The 17,158-nt window shown below is 39.8% G+C and overlaps 1 protein-coding gene and 1 pseudogene across 1 annotated transcript; one reads left to right on the top strand and one right to left on the bottom strand.

Moving 5' to 3' along the window:
• Window positions 1-586: 586 nt before the first annotated feature.
• On the bottom strand, window positions 587-1,452 carry LOC122037764. Its single transcript, XM_042597207.1, has 2 exons — window positions 1,072-1,452; window positions 587-1,006 (listed from the first exon to the last, which is right to left on the bottom strand). Exons 1-2 carry the CDS (start codon window positions 1,450-1,452, stop codon window positions 587-589), a joined length of 801 nt encoding a protein of 266 aa, XP_042453141.1.
• A 3,735-nt stretch (window positions 1,453-5,187) lies between these two features.
• Window positions 5,188-12,043, top strand: LOC122037763 (annotated as a pseudogene).
• Window positions 12,044-17,158: the final 5,115 nt, after the last annotated feature.

Genomic DNA, 17,158 nt, shown 5'->3' with positions numbered 1-17,158 from the left:
AGCTGATCTACCTTAGCCAGGATGATCTTATTTTGCTCGGCTGAGAAATTCATCTTCTTCTACTTGATTGGTCAGGAATCAGGCAGAAGGTGCAGTCTGTGTTCGACTACCTTGGGCTTGACCCTAGCCAACTCCTCAGGGGACCAAGCGAAAATATCCCTGTTACGAGTCAAGCATTGAATCAGGTCTGTCTTAACTTCGATAGGTAGGTCACTGGATATGCGGGTGACACTTTCCGGGCATTCAGGATAGAGCTGTACCGCCTCCCATGGTATAGGTTCCTTTGCTATAGGTAAAGGCTCCGCTTGAATGACATGGATTCTGCCGTCTTGAGTTCGTTGAGCCTTGCGAGCCTCCACCTTCACCATGTCGACGTAACACCTGCGGGAGATCAACTGCTCACCTTTAACTTCCCTGACCTGGTCCCCCATAGGGAATTTGATCTTCTGATGAAAGGTAGAGATCGCCGCTTGGAACTCATGCAGTGCAGGTCTTCCTAAGATGATGTTGTATGAGGACGGTGAATCCACCACTATAAAGGTGCTCCTCCTCGTCCTCACCAAGGGCTCGCTACCCAAAGATATGGCTAGCTTGATCTAGCCCATAGGTCGTACTTCTTTGCAGTGAATCCATACAATGAAGTAGTCACGGGCTGGAGTTCGCTGGCGTCAATTTGCATGCTCTCAAATGCGCTCTTGAACAGCACGTTGACAGAGCTACCAGTATCCACGAAAACTCTGGCCACGCGACTGTTGGCGATGATGGCCTTTATTATCAGGGCATCATCATGCGGAAACTCCAGCCCCTCCAAATCTTGGGGCCCAAACCTGATGACGGGCCCTGCAGCTTGCTCCTGGCTGCACCATACGACATGTATCTCCAAGCACCTCTCATGAGACTTCCGAGCCCAGGCATAATCTCTATCTGTGGGTCCTCCTGGGATCATGTCTATCTCGCGAATGGTCGCGTTTCCTCGGTTCTCCTCTTCCCTGGCTTCCCCAGGCTCCTGGTTGTAGCCAGGCTACTGATTTCCTTATCTAGCATTGTCGGGCTGGGGTCTGCCAGGCTGACCTGTTGAATGGCCAGCATCATCTGCTGAGTCCTGGGCGCAATCTCAAGTAGGGGTAGACCCAGCTCAGCTGCACACCGAGAGTCTCGGGCGAACTGGAAGCAATCACTTGTGGCATGGGTGTGGGACTGATGGTAAGTGCAGTAACGCGGCCCCCGTGGTCCAAGCTTTGGGGCTTGGACAGCTGCCACACGTGGAGCTGGTCGGGGATCCTGACCGGGACCGAAGGGCGGTCGGGCATCCCAGACACGCGAAAGAGGCTGAGCTGGTGGTTGAGGCAACCTTTTCTCAAACTTGTTGGCAAGAGTAGGCGCTTTGTTTGCTTTGCATCGAGCAGTCTGAGCTTCTTCCACGTTGATATAGCTAGCGGCCTTCCCAAGCATCTAGTCAAAGTTCTTCATGTGATCTCGAATGAGATCTCGGAAGAACTCCCCCTCTACTAGCCCATGAGAAAAGGCGCTCATCAGTATTTCAGAGGTGGCCGATGGAATGTCCTAAGTCACCTGGTTAAAGCGCTTGATATAACTTCGCAAGGGCTCAGCCGACCCCTGCTTAAGAGTGAAGAGACAATGACCCATTTTCTGATACTTCCTACTGTTGGCGAAGTGGCGCAGGAAGACAGTTTTAAAATCATGGAAATAAGTGATGGACTCATTCGGTAATCCATCAAACCATTATTGGTGCAATATTCCCTAAGTCAAGGTTGACCTGGTTGACTAAGCTTGAGATGGCTCAAGCTTGAGTCTTGATATTTGGGTTTCGATGTTTGACAATACATGGAGACTGATAATACATGGAGATTGCAAGTGCAATCGTTCATTTGGGGAGATTGTTGGTAAAATTCTTCTCTGGTCAAAGTTGACTAGTTAGATATAAAGAAGAGTCAAGTAGGTCAAGACTGACTGGATACTTGACTTAGAAGTCCTGGTGAGTGAAGCCAGACAGTTGGGAAATCTTGGTGAGTGAAGTCAGGTGAAAGACCTAGTGAGTGAAGCTAGGCAGTATGAAAATCCTAGTGAGTGAAGCTAGGTGAAAGTCCTGGTGAGTGAAGCCAGGCAGATGGAAAATCCTGGTGAGTGAAGTCAGGCAGATAGGAAGTCCTAGTGAGTGAAGCTAGACAGAAGGGAAGTCCTGGTGAGTGAAGCTAGATAGATGGAAAGTTCTGGTGAGTGAAGCCAGGTAGATGGGAAGTTCTAGTGAGTGAAGCTAGGCAGAAGGGAAGTCCTGGTGAGTGAAGCCAGGCACGTGGAAATCCAGGTGGGTCAAGGTTAACTGGACACCTGGTATTGAGAAGTCCAAGTAGGTCAAAGGGTTGACCGGATACTTGGCACAAAGAGAAAAGTCTAAGTGGGTCAAATGGATTAAACGGGCACTTGGTGAGGAAGTCCTAGCAGGTCGAGGGTGACCGAATGCTAGGCATGATATCCCAACAGGTCATGGTTGACCAGATGTTGGGTTTTAGGGGGTTGGGACTTGATTAGGGCAAATCAAGTTGGATTAATCGATCAATCGATCGATTAACTCATGCCCAATCGATCGGTTAATAGATTGGGTGAGGTGCCGCGACAAAATCTTCTCCCAATCGATTGGTGGATCGATTGGGGAGAATCAGTGCGAGCACAGAGATCCTCCCAATCGATCACCTGATCGATTAGGAGCCTCCAATCTATCGAGTGATCGATTGAGAGGCTGGAATCGCGCGAGGGTTAGTGAATCGATCGGGAAATCGATTCAAGCGAGTTCCAGAGAGCACAGAGGTGCTCTGGATCGATCAACCAATCGATCCAAAGCCTCCCCAATCGATTGAGAGCAATTCAATCGATTGGGATCCGACCGTTGGCGCTGGATAAAGTTGTTGCGAGCATCTTCTTCAGCACTTCTTCGCCCGATTCTTCTCCGATCTACACAGCAACTTCTCCGAGCTCTCACTGCCAGTTCTTGAAGGTTCTTGGAGGCAAGTGCTTGTGCACGTCCAAGTCAAGAGGCGATCTATGACAAGAAGAAGAAGTTAGGGTTAGGGTTTCAAGTGTAAATCTTGTAAGATTTCAATTGTATTTGCTTCCCTTTTTCTCTTCTTGTACTGAGAGTGTTGTAGAGCTTCTCCGCCTTTGGTAGTTACCGTAAAAGAGCATTTTCATAGTGGAGAGTGCTCGTGTGTGTGGATCCTTGGATTAGTCACCTCTTCTTGAGATAGATACCAAGTAAATCCTTGTGTTAGCGTTATATTTTGGTTTCTTGTACATTCCACTGCATATCATGACTAAGAAACAAACAACGACAAGCGCGACGAGCTATTCACCCCCCCCCCCCTCCTCTAGCTATATTTTGACCCTAACAATCATTTCTATGTCGAGCCAGAAAGAGTGTTCAGAAACACTCACCACTTAATAGCGTCGCTATACTGGTGTAACAACGCCGCATTATGGAACTTGCGGAGATAGTCTTCCGGATCCTTACTGTCATCGTACTCTCTAATAGTCGGGGGCTTGTATCCCTTCGGTAGTTTCTCTTCTAGTACCCTTAAAGAGAAGGGCACTTGCTCATCAGGTTCTACTCAAGGCTCTTCCCAGAGAACTATAGCCTTCCCCCTCTTTGAATCCCTAGGCAGGAAGTTCTCCACCATAGAGGCCTGCGGTTGCTCTTTCTTATTATAACAGTCTGACCCCTTATGGTAGTAGTCCGGGATTGGTTCCCGGTAGAAAGCCGGGGGGAATTCCTCGGGTTGATTCCTTTTAGACCCTCTGTCTCAAACGTGAGTCGGGTCCTTGGAAATAGCGGGCATTTTGTATGGTCATGAGGCAGTGGTCTATTTTTCGGAAGCCGCTCTTCTCTTCACTTCCTTGAACAGCTCGTACTCCCCTATCGTCATGGTCATGTTGATTTGTCCAGTATCCTCCATCTTCACGTTCCGGAACAGGTGAAGCAGTTTCCCACATGCGACACCAAATTGATCCTGTCTGAAATCTGAGTCAGACGAGGGACGGGTGAGCTGTTGAGGACGCTGACGGAGGGGTGACTGAGTTGCCTTTCTCGTACGTGTTTCTGGAAATGGACTACCACGTGGTGCTAACGGGCGACAATGACTGCGCCGGCGGTACTTGAGCTCTGCGCACACTCAGACAAACACATGGGCGTCAGAGGCCAGAAACCAGGGAAAAAGTCCCCGGAGCAGGCCCTCCGACGCTCAAGTCAGATACTTCTTCCCTAGAAGAACAGTGCACGAAGAAGAAGGAAAGTAGAAGACAAGTGTGAATGTGCGAGAGAGCGTACCTGCATGAGGGAGAGGACTTCCTTTTTATATGACAGTGCATACCTTCTGGAGCCTGACTGATGTCAGAGAATGTCGGGTGTCAGGCCTTGTCGGGTGATGGAAGACACATGACATCCTTCTATAGCCTGAAGGAAGGTTCCATTCGTAGGTGATTACAGACCATTGGAATATTCCCTGACACTTGGTAGTTATTTTCTGACAAGCGGTTATGATTCTCTGACCTCGTTGTCCTATAGCGCTCTTCGTCCTGATCGAGAAGGAGTAGGATATATAGCCCGGGATGACCAGTTGAGTATAACACCTGGTCTAGACCTTAGGAGGCCGAGGGTGTCGAGAGATAGTCCCGGCGTTGGCTAACCGAGAGCTTTAGCTTACTGGGAGCATCGGGTTTACGTATCGCCAGGCCGTGAGAGTTCAACCCGTCAAATCCTGGTCAGGTGTCATCCGACTATCTACCCAGCTGTTTCAGGTCTGGAATCCCAGTCTGTTGGCACCCGGCCGGGAATCAAGTTGCTGACATCGTTCCTGACCTTTTGACTGATACGTCTTCTTGACTTCTGACTGTCATATCTCTTTGACTTCTGACTGTTACGTCCTCTTGACTTCTGACTATTACATCTTTATGGACCTCCATCATCATGTAACGTATCATACAGTGTTTAAGAACAAAAAAAGAAACTATAGAGTATTGAAATCAAAATATAGTGTCGTGGTCCAATGTTGTTTTATAGCTTGAGGTTCACAACTTTATTTATAGCTCTCCTGGTCAAACTGACCGTTTAGCTCCATGTGTAGTTTGACCGTTTAGCTTCATGTGTTCGACAGCACATGGAGACAAGCCAAGAAGATGGTGACTGCGAGCGTGTCGTTCCTCGAGCGATTTGCTATTAGGGTTTCACTAGGCAGATGTGATCGACGGGTGGAAGGGCCGAGCACGTTCGAGTCAGAGCTGATGCTTAGGGGTTGTGTGAGCACAATGGAGGCAGTGGCGAGGGTGTGGCGAGTGGAAAGGGGTGGAGGTGGAGGGCACGCTGAAGAATAGTGAGTTACAAAGATGTATATTAATTATACAATATCAAATACAACTAATTGACAGGAAATTTATAACTGATTTAGTAATAGGTCAAAAGGAATGAGGAGATACGAATTGAAGAAAAGGAATCACTCCTAGGTTATCCAGGTAGGGAAGAAAATTGTTAAATTGAAAAAAAAAAAAATTGAAGAGAGGAGATATATTACTTTTTGCAAGTGCAAGCTGTATTGCTGCATCATTACTGTATGAGTATCTCCAGCAGGTTGCTTTTTTTCCAACTGATACAGAACTTGTCTATACTCTTATCTCTTTATTTCTCAGTTCTTTTATCTCCTTTTTGCCTTCGATATTCATAGTTTAAATATCTGTTTTTGATCTTCTTGTCCTAAGGTGGTGAATAGTGGGTTGGATTGTATACAAACTTTCTTCATTTTTTTTTTTTTGTATCAAAAACATGTACTTCAATTGCACCAATCTATAATTACTTTGCCTTAGTTCCTCTAAATGTTTTAGGTGTGCTACCTTAATGCCTAATCATGCGCCTATTGTGTACCCATCATAAGCAGCCAAAAATTACTTGTTCATATTTTATTAAGATGGCTATTATATGGACAACCAGCAATTCCTATAGAGGTGAAATGGCTCTGCCATGAAGTTGTTTTTCCAGAGTATGCAAGTATCTAGTCAACCTGGCATGCTCACAGTCTAACAGAAATCTAGGTATATAAAGTAGTGTTCTGCCCCTTACCTAAAGATAGTTTTGTTTCTAGGCGGATAGTGGAGCTAATTTATTGATGAACCAATAGCGTCTTTTCAATTCTCTGACCTTGATGTCTGACTGGTATCAAGAAATTATTCCTTTCATTGTTGAAAGCGAAGGTCCAGTCATGCATCAAGATGATATACCTTCTTTTCTCAGCATATGCTTATTGAATATGAACCAGCATTTCTTCATTTGTCAGGGAAGTACTGCTGAAGATGGAAGAGGAATATATACAAACTATGTGCATGCAGTTACTGAAGTTCAAACCTGATTTAGTGATTACTGAAAAAGGGCTCAGTGATCTTGCGTGCCATTACCTCAGCAAGGCTGGAGTTAGTGCTATCCGGAGATTGAGGAAGACAGACAACAATAGAATTGCAAAGGCTTGTGGGCTGTTGTTGTCAATAGACCAGAGGAGTTGCAAGAGTCTGATGTTGGAATTGGAGCAGGCCTGCTTGAATTCAAAAAATTTGGTGATGAGTTTTTTGCATTTATTGTAGATTGCAAAGATCCAAAAGTTTGCACTTATTGGTTGCTACTAGGAATATCGTACTGGTTCCCCTGTATAAAAATTTTATACAAGTTCTGAACCATTCCTAACAATCTATTGTGTTCTTTAAAAATTAAATTTGGAATCGCAAACGGAACTTAACATTATTGATTTCAAATTCAACTTATCTGTTCTTAGTGATTTAGACTTGTATCGCAAACGATGTTTAACATTATTAATCCAAATCCACCTATGCTACAAATTCAATTAAATATTAATTTCAGAAATTGACTTCCAGGTTAAACATGGCGAGGCACTAGGCCTTCTTGGCAATGGGAGCATCCACCACTTCCTCGACAAAGCCTCTTAACGAAATTCAATATTTAATTTCTTTATAGTAACCCTAGGTTTAACCAAAAAGAACAATCGAATCACAAGATCGAAAAAACAAAAGAAACACAACTTCGAATCACAAATCCGAAAATCTAGAATCACTAGCCTCTTGTGTTTGGTATTTCAAAATCCATACAAAGAAAACTAGTATGATGCGGAATAGAATTACTAGTTATACCTTTCTTTGTAAGCAACAACCTCTTGATCTTCTATCGTATTCCTCTTCTTATCTCGGACGTTGTGTGGGCAACGATCTACCGAGATGAGAACCACCAAGACACCTTCCTTCTTGCAAGTTTCGGCCACCAACCTTCAAGCTCCAAGGGATGCTAGAACAAAGCCTCTTTTCTCTCCTTCTCCTAGCAAGAACCGGCCACCACAAGAACTCCAAGAGAGGGATGCACCGGCCACTAAAGAAGAAGAGAAAAGGAAGAGTATAGGGTCGGCCACACCAAGGAAGAGAAGAGAAAAACAATAGAAGATATGTTGTGAGGTGAGGCACCTCTACCCTCTCTTTTATATTCCTTGGTCTTGGCAAATAAAGAAATTTAATTATTATTAAAATTCCCTTATTTTCCTTGCCATTGGTTAATAAGGAAAATTTAATTAAAAATTATTTTTAACCCTTCTCATGGTCGGCCCCTACAAGTGCTCCAAATAAGGCAAGTTCTAAATACAAAATTAAAGCTTTTTTATTTGTTTCCGGAAATTTTAAAAATAAAATTTCTCTTTAAAAATTCCCTTCATGGTTGGTTATAAAAGAAAACTTTTATAAATTAAAATCTCTCTATTAAAATATGTGGAGGATTACAAAAAGGAAAGTTTTCTTAAAATTAAAATCTTCCTTTCAATATACAAATAAGAAAAGATATCAAATCTTTTCTCTTAATCTTTTGTAGAAACTATAAAAGGAAAGATTTAATTTTAAAACTCTCTTTTAAAATCATGAGGATGATTACATAAAAGGAAAAATTTCTCAAAAATTAAAATCTTCCTTTTAACTACAAATAAGGAAAGATATCAAACCTCTCTCTTAATCTTTTGTAGAAAACTATAAAAGGAAAGATTTAAATTTTAAACTCTTTTTTAAAACCATGAATTCCACATAAGAAAAGATTTTAAAAAATAAAATCCTTTTATTTTATATGGCCGGCCACCCCAAGCTTGGGCTCCAAGCTATGGTCGGCCACCCTACTTAGCTCAAGCCTTTGGCTTGGCCGGCCCAAGCTTGGGCTCCAAGCTTGCTTGGCCGGCCACCTAAGGGTGGGTAGGAAGTGGGTATTTGGTGGATATAATTCTCTATAAATAAGAGGCTACGATAGGGACCGAAAGGAGGAATTGGTTTTTGTCTCCCGATGAACTTGAGCTTCCCGTGTTCGCCCCGAACACCCAACTCAAGTTCATCAATAATATCTCATTTTACTAAAGAGTTATTATTGCACTACAGCACCAATTCCATATTACTATGTAGGCTCCTTCTTATCATGAGTGTGTTAGTCTCCCTGTGTTTAAGATATTGAATGCCCACTAATTAAATGAGTTACTGACAACTCACTTACTTAATATCTAACTCCAAGAGTAGTACCACTCAACCTTATCATCATGTCGGACTAAGTCCACCTGCAGGGTTTACATGACAATCCTTATGAGCTCCTCTTGGGGACATTATCAACCTAGATTACTAGGACACAGTTTCCTTCTATAATCAACAACACACTATAAATAATATCATTTCCCAACTTATCGGGCCTCTTGATTTATCGAACTAAATCTCGTCCATTGATAAGTCAAAGAAATAAATACTAGATATATGTACTTGTTATTATATCATGATTAAGAGCACACATTTCCACAATAACAAAGGTCTTGTTCTTTTATTCAGTCAGTATAAAAAGAACTTACCTTAAATGGTCCTGCTCAATACACTCAGAGTGTACTAGTGTAATTTTATAGTTAAGATAAACTAATACCAAATTACACTACGACTATTCCAATGGTTTGTTCCTTTCCATCTTAGTCATGAGCTACTATTTATAATTTATAAGGAATTGATAACATGATCTTCTGCGTGTGACACCACACACCATGTTATTTACAATATAAATTAATTAAACAACTACACTTAGCATACAAATGTAGACATTTGACTAATGTGATTCTTTATTTCAAAATAAATATTTATAAAAAGTTAGACTTTTAGTATACACTCTAACAGTACTGTACTTCTGAGAGATGCCAGTAAGGATCTTCTGAATGAGGTTAAAAGAAACCTAGGGGTACGGTTCAATGCCCCCACAAACTAATTTAAATCATTTATGCATCCTTCAATAATAGTAGATGTTGACAGGATGCAACGGCAGTAGCTTGAAACATTTTGAAAACCCCAAAACTTCTTCCTGGTTGAGGTGCAACTGAGTTGACAGTATCATCTGCTTTAAAACAGAAGAGTTCTTCAGTTGAAGGAATAAAAAAGGTGGCAACCATTATTTACTTATCTAATATGTTTATTGTGCAGTTGTTTAAAGTGTACCTGCATCGACATTTGACACCAATGTTCAGTTCATTTTTGTGCCACATAGCAGCTAATTGATCCTTCTATGTGGTTCTCATTAGTGGCCCTATGAAGCTGCTGCTGTAGCTTTTGAAGCAATCCTAGGGACCTTAGCTCAGAATTGTGGGGTAAATGTCATTCGTACAGTGACTGCTCTCCAAGGAAAGGTAACATTAGCCCTACTGTGATCGGTTAGTTCGAGTCAACTCTTATTGTGGTTTGATGGATTATGTGTCACGCCCCCAGAGGAGTCCTTGTCAGACAAAAATCCGACAACATCTCCCATGTACCGGTGACAATATGAAACATACATACATACATCACAATATATATACATAAGCAACGTATTCATCAGCCCATACGGCTGAAACATATATAAAATAGAAATAACATAACCACGAAATGTATCAAATTTATATATCTATCATAGTTTTCGTAAACTACAATTACTATACAGATAAACGACATCTGTAACAAAATTTCAAAATGTAAATACAGCGAAACAAAAGTAAAACAAACCAGAAAAATCAGCACGTCGAGATCTCTGAGCAACTCTATGGAAGTCCAAAATCAACTATAATATCAAAAGGATCCCCGTGCCTGCAAAACTAGAGGCCAAGGAATGTAGAAAGTTAGCCAAATGGCTAAGTGGATACTCAAGAAAGATGTGCATGAATTTAATCTTATTGAAGAGGTCAAAGAAGTAGAATAAATCACAATCTTTTGTTACAACTTTAGGTTATTCTTAAAGTTCTACATTTATACATATATATATAATCATTTTCTTATTATCTATAATCAGGTAAGATTTTTATATTAGAGTTTAGGATCTTCACCTTATCATCACTTGTCATCGTTAATAAAATCAATTCTTCAATCTTATTATTTAATCACTCGGTTATAAGTTATCATGGTAATATCAACATGTATATCAATAGTCTGAATCTGATAAATCAACTAAAAAGTGAATCACTGGAGCCAACATCATCAGAGTGTAATATCATATGGATAGGCTAAAAGCCTCCTCAGAGTATAAAACTGTCGCATACGTCATCTGACGTACGGGCTATCAGCCCTCACCGGTGGAAGACATAATAAACACTGAACGAGGGCTACATCACGCCAACACGCCTCGGGTGTACGGTCAGGTACTCTGGACCGCGGCCGCCGCGCTACCACAATAACATGTGGGCGGTCCAGTACTCTAATATAGAGCTCTGGTATAAAGCTAGGCTCATAGTCTTCACTTTTTAATTCTTCATTTACTATCTTTATTATTTCACCTTTATGATTATATTCATCCATTTATCATAATTATTCTCTTTTCAAATTGAATGGTCAATTAAGGTAATATTTTCGTATCAAATCTATTAATTTATCATTATAGGGTCCACAGATAAAAAGCTACAAGTATCAATAGATAGAGTATCAAAAGCATGAAGTATGAAAGATCAAGCAAGTCAAAAAGACAAAGTATCAACAGAATAGTAATTCAAAATATTTCTTTAAATTTAAAAAACAACCCTTCCCATATAAATTCCAGTATGAACCCACATGTGAACAAGAAATAATATCAATTATTTACCCTCCAATGATTTAATTATTTAATACTCATTTCACTATTTAAGTATCATTTTAATTCCCATTTTGAAAACAATGATACAACATATACATAATACAATTTATATATTTATTCATGCACAAGGAAATATACAAGAGTAGATGTATCCACCTTGTATACCGTAAAATCTGTAGGTGTCGGTAGGTCATCGCGCTCCACTCGAGCTCGTGTCTACAAATATAATACAACATAACTCAAATAGTCAAAATACTATCTAATAAGAACCCTGACATGAACATCTAAATTTTTTATCTACAACTTTGATCTCGTTTTCTCGTACCATTTCACATTCTTAAAAGACACCTCCATTATTATCTAATTCTTTACCCATCTTAACCACAATTCGATCAACATAAGGTATATAAAATATACCGCATGGGTGTATTTGTTTGTTTTTTTTTTTTTTTAAATACTTAACATTATGCCAGTTAGATGCATTGATCAACCATAGTCCTCAACTGAAACGAGCAGTTTCATTTGTTTACTTTCTATGCTGCAGCATGCTAATGTCGGAAATGAATGGGTTGGCATTGATGGAAACGCTGGTGAAATTGTCAATATGAAGGAACAGAAGGTCTTGTTTGTGCCTCCCCTTTCCATTCCATACTCCTGTTTTTTCTTCCCTCTCGTTTAACAATTCCTGTTGCCCTTTTCCTTCAGATTTGGGACTCGTACAATGTGAAGGCCCAAACGTTTAAGACAGCAATTGAAGTAGCTTGCGTGCTTCTGAGGATTGATGATATTGTGAGTGGTATAAAGAAGAAGCAAGCTCCTGGGTCCGGTCCAAGTCCATCTAAAGCCAAGATAGAGGAGGAAGGAGAAGCAGACAACGACCCGCTAATTCCAGAATAAACTGAATTGTTTGGTTTTTCCTCAACTTGAAAGACCTTTTGGGGGTTTAACAATGGTGACTTGATGCTCTGTCGCATTCACGGGATGAATTCACTTGCTAAATGTTGAATTTTAAGGTGGGTTTGCCTTCAATCCAAGATATTTTATGATTTTTTAAGGTGGGAATTTCTTTTTCATATTTCCTTTGTATTTATTCTCTATTTCTTTTTTTCCCTCCATTCATTTTCGTACCATTTAACATCCTGTGTTGTTAAAGGCGCGCCTGAGGCGTACCTGAGGCGTCAAGCGCACAAGGCGCTAAGAAAATCGCCTTCTACAGCGCGAGGCGGGCTATGTTTGCCAGACGCGCGCCTGGGCACGCCTAGGGCGCTTTCGCGCCTCACAGAAGGCGCGATCGAAGCGCATCGCGGGATCGAAGGGCATCACGCGATCCTTCCCGTTCACGATTTCAAACCTAATTTGGTTTGGAATTAGGGCACGGAGAAGAAAAGGGAAGAAGAAAATAACGGAAGGAGAAGAAGAAACCTTGCAAAAGAATCGCGCCATCCTCCACTGCCGCCGCCGCTGCTGAGTTGCTTCCGTCGCTGCCCAGGTATGAGTTTTTTCCATCTTTTTTTTTGTTTTTCTATTCTTCACTTCATCTTCTTCTTCTCATCTTCTTCTTTTGTAATCTTCTTCGCTTCTTCGCTCCTTCTCTTCTTTTTCTGTTTTTTCTTTTTTTTCTTCTTCTTCTTTTCGTCATTTTCACTGTTCAATATTTCAAGTTTTCAATGTTTTTTCATCACTTTCGTTTCTTCTCTCTGTTATATCTTCTTCCTCTATTTTCTTTTTTGCTTTTTCCCTTCCTGTTGACAGCAAAACTGCTGCTGCTGTGATGCTGTCTCGTTTCTTTATTTCTTTTTTTTTTTTGCTGTTTTTCTTTTTGTTTTTTTTTGTTTTTTTGTTGCTGAGACGGTAAAAAACTGCTGCTGCTGTGAAAACTGTGATGTTGTCCCTGTTTGCTGGTAATTTTAGCCAATTAAAACAATGTGCTTGCTGGTAATGTGATGTGCAAATATTTTCTCTCCCTTTTTGCATAATCAAGCAGTTGTCCCTGTTTTTCTTTTTATTTTCCTATTTTTCTATTGCTGGTACTAGTGGTACAGTACTTTTCTATTATTGTTGATACTAGCTACAGTAGTTTACCATTCCATTAATTCATTATTTTTTTAATTTTGTTTTTAATTTTTTAGGTTATTTTCTTATTCAATTATCATGGAAGGTAATAGTGATACTCCAACATATATATCAAAAGATCCGGCATGGAATTATTTTCAAAGAGTTAATCCGAATAACAAAAATAATTTAATTTGTAACTTTTGTCAAAAAGTTACAATAGGAGGTATCTATCGTGCAAAACAGCATCTTGTTGGAGGATTTCGAAATACTACGACTTGTAAGAAATGTCTGCCTCATATATGTGAAAAAATAAAAAATTTCATGGAGAAAAAGGCAGAGAAAAGCAATCTTTCTAAACTTGCGACATTAGACTTTGAGGATGTAGACTCTCTTGGTGATGATATTGATATGGATGATATTGGAGCTAAAGTTGTACCACCTATAAGTCCAAGTACAAGTTCTAGATCAGTGAATATGCAAAAAAAGACCAAGACAAATAAGTCCAATGGATACATATTTTGCTCCTAATGTGCAAAAAAATGTTGAAAGTAGAAAGGGTAAAGAAAGGCAAACTACGATAAATGAGGCATACAAGAAAGAATTGAGGGAAAAAACTTGTATGACTATAACTGAGTGGATGTATGATGCGGCAATTCCTTTTAATGTCGTTAACTATTCAAGCTTCAAAAGGATGTTGGACTTGGTTGGCCAATATGGTGTAGGTCTAAAAGGACCTAGTTATCATGAGGTGCGGATTCCTTTTCTAAAAAAGGCTGTTGATAATGTGACTAATGATTACATTAAATCGTGTGAAACATAATGGGCAAAGTATGGTTGTAGTTTGATGGCAGATGGGTGGACAGACATAAGGCAGAGGACATTGATTAATTTTTTAGTGAATTCTCCTAAAGGTTCAGTTTTCATCGAATCGGTAGATGCTTCTGATTATGCAAAAACTGGAGAGAAAATATTTCAGTTGCTTGATCGATTTGTGGAGCATGTACGAGAAGTAAATGTTATTCAAGTTGTAACGGATAGTGCAAGTAACAATGTGCTTGCTGGTAAGAATTTATTTAATTTTTTCTTATCATTATACTTTTTCTTATATATGTTAAAATTATCTAGTTTTCTAACTTCTTTTATAGGAAAATTATTAGAAGTAAAAAGGCCACGCTTGTATTGGACTCCTTATGCTGCTCACTGCGTCGACTTGATCTTAGAAGATATTGGGAAATTGCCTGATTTTAAAGCAACATTGAAGAAGGCAATGAGTGTGAATGCTTACATTTATGTTCGCCCCGGCATGATAAATATGTTGAGGCAATTCACAAGATAAAAAGAGCTTTGTCGGGCAGGTGTCACAAGATTTGCTACTGCTTTTCTTACTCTTGAAAGGATGCATCTACAGAAGTAAAATTTAAGAAAAATGTTCATTTCAAAGGATTGGACAGAGAGTAAATGGGCAAAAGAAGCGGCGGGGAAGAAGGTAGCTAAAATCATCATGACACTTAGATTTTGGAGCAGTATTGTGCATATTTTAAAGATATATGGCCCTTTAGTCCGTGTTCTGAGACTGGTTGATGGCGAAAGAAAATCTGCAATGGGGTATATTTATGAGGCTATGGATAGGGCAAAAGAAACAATTATGAAGGCCTTTAAGGAGAAAGAAGAGAAATACAAAGAAGTGTTTGAGATCATTGATAAGAGATGGGAATGTCAACTTCATCGGCCTCTGCATGCTGCAGGATATTATTTGAATCCAGAATATTTTTATTCATACACATATTCAAATATCTATGGAGAAGTGGTGAATGGTTTATTTGAAACTATGGAGAGATTGGTTTCAAACGCTGCCGAGCAAGATAAAATCACTGCCCAGCTCTCTATATATCGAAAGGCAGAAGGGCTATTTGGGAGGAATGTGGCAATTAGACATAGAAGAGCATTATCTCCAGCAGAATGGTGGGAATGCTATGGAGCAAATACCTCAGAATTGTAAAAGTTTGCTATTAAAGTGTTTAGCCTCACTTGTAGTGTTTCTGGTTGTGAGCGCAATTGGAGTGTATTTGAGCAGGTATGTAATAAATATAAATATTTGATACTATTAGTATACTACTTTTATAAGTAGAAAATATTCTTTGATATTTTATTATACTTATTGTGATTTTTGACATTTTGTAGATTCACAGCAAAAAAAGAAATAGGCTAGCTCAGCAGCGCTTAAATGATTTGGTATTTGTGAAATACAATCGTGCCTTAAAGCTTCGGTATGATGCACATGATAAGATTGACCCCATCTCTTTGACAGATATTGATGATAGTAATGAATGGTTGATGGGTAGAATGGATGGAGAAAGTGATAATGAAGAAGATGAGTTAGTTTTTGAAGGTGATGACTTGACATGGGATGTCGTTGCTAGGCCTAGTTGAGCTGAAGAGCTTGAATATTGTACTAGAGGAAAAAATATTGCAACCATGACCTCTAGTTCAAATGCTAGGCCTAAACAAGTCAAGAAGGGAAATGCATCTTCCTCTATGAGACACTCATCTCTAAGATTTAGAGATGAAGAAGAAGAAGAAGAAATTGAATTTGAAGAAGATGAAGATAACGAAGAAGAAGAATACAATGAGGATGATCTTGAGCTTGATGATTAATTTGACTTATTACGTTTGTTTTGATGGACTTTGTTAGTTTAAATTAGAAAGTTGAAACTTGAAAGTTTGAAACTTTTATTAATTTTATCATGGTGTTGTTTTGCTTGTTATATTTGATATTGATGTATGTGGAATATTAATAGTTATCATATTTGACATAGTATATGAGTGTGGCAATAGTCTAGTAGTCATCAACCTCATGTTCAAGAGGCGCGCGCCTCGGGCGCGCCTCCGCTTGGGCTCTAGGAGCCTTTTGCGCCTCGGGCTCTAGGAGCCTTTTGCGCCTCGGCGCGCCTCGCACCTCTAACAACACTGTTAACATCAAACTAAAACATATGCTACTACTTTTTTTCAGATAAGCAGGCCAAAAGATTTTAAACGGCCACTAGATCTTAGAAAATATTTTGTTTAATTCTTTGGGACTTCAGAAATGTAAGTTTGCCAATTCTTTTGCATGATTTACAACTGTTTGATACTCGGTTTGTTTTGTTCTATATTCTTCTTAAATGTGGAACCGCGACATCAGCGGCCCCCCTAGAGCCGGTCCCACGGATATGGAGGGAGGTAAATGCAGGTACACAGGTGGAAAGTGCATAGCGGAGACGTTGTTCTATATTCTTCTTGATAGTACATTTGATTGTGATATTAATTTGGTATAAACTATTTTATTTGGAACTATTGCCTTTTTTTGGTTGTTAGAGAAACTAGTGTTGTCTTCATGTTATTGATTATGAGTGAGGATTTGGCTAATAATTACTTCCTAATGCATTTTGCAAGAACTCCATCACAACCCAGAAATCAAGCAATTCTAAATTAGATTATACATCTAGAAATGAAGATGAGGGCATTGAGGCTTATATATAGTTTTTCAACATTTGATCATAAATATAGTGGTAAAAGATGAATACGCTCACCCTCAGCATCTCCGCCAACCCGTCCCAAGGCCAACACAGAAGAGGTAAATCACGAATGGTTACTAGTCTTTGGAATAGTGACTAGCACATAAGGGAAGTATTTATCTCAGATTTCACGAGATTCGAACTCCAAATTTCATGATGACAACACCTCATGTGCTAGTCACTAGATCGTCCCGAGGGGACACATCTGATCATAAATATGAAGCTAGAAATGAAGGCTAAGATGGAAGTATTGAGAATGACATGAACACTTGTGGCTAGCGAAACATTGTTGGATGCATATTAGATTAAAGCAGTGTTGGAACATTATTAAGAGTGAAATACTTAATTGTTAGTAATTCATGATTTTTGTAGTTGATTTAGAGAATTGTGTTAGCTTTGTAAA

Source organism: Zingiber officinale, unplaced genomic scaffold, assembly GCF_018446385.1.
Source record: "Zingiber officinale cultivar Zhangliang unplaced genomic scaffold, Zo_v1.1 ctg79, whole genome shotgun sequence".
In the NCBI taxonomy this organism is placed as follows: domain Eukaryota; kingdom Viridiplantae; phylum Streptophyta; class Magnoliopsida; order Zingiberales; family Zingiberaceae; genus Zingiber; species Zingiber officinale.
Note: the sequence above shows the minus strand (reverse complement) of the source record. Positions and strands in the feature narration are given on the sequence as shown.

What these genes read in the sequence shown, in the direction of transcription:
- LOC122037764 (XM_042597207.1), bottom strand. Translation starts at nt 1,452, where the DNA reads ATGCTTGGGAAGGCCGCTAGCTATATCAACGTGGAAGAAGCTCAGACT. An exon ending in TGATGCTGGCCATTCAACAG is followed by an intron (nt 1,007 to 1,071) that starts GTCAGCCTGGCA and finishes GGCTACAACCAG; the next exon opens with GAGCCTGGGGAAGCCAGGGA.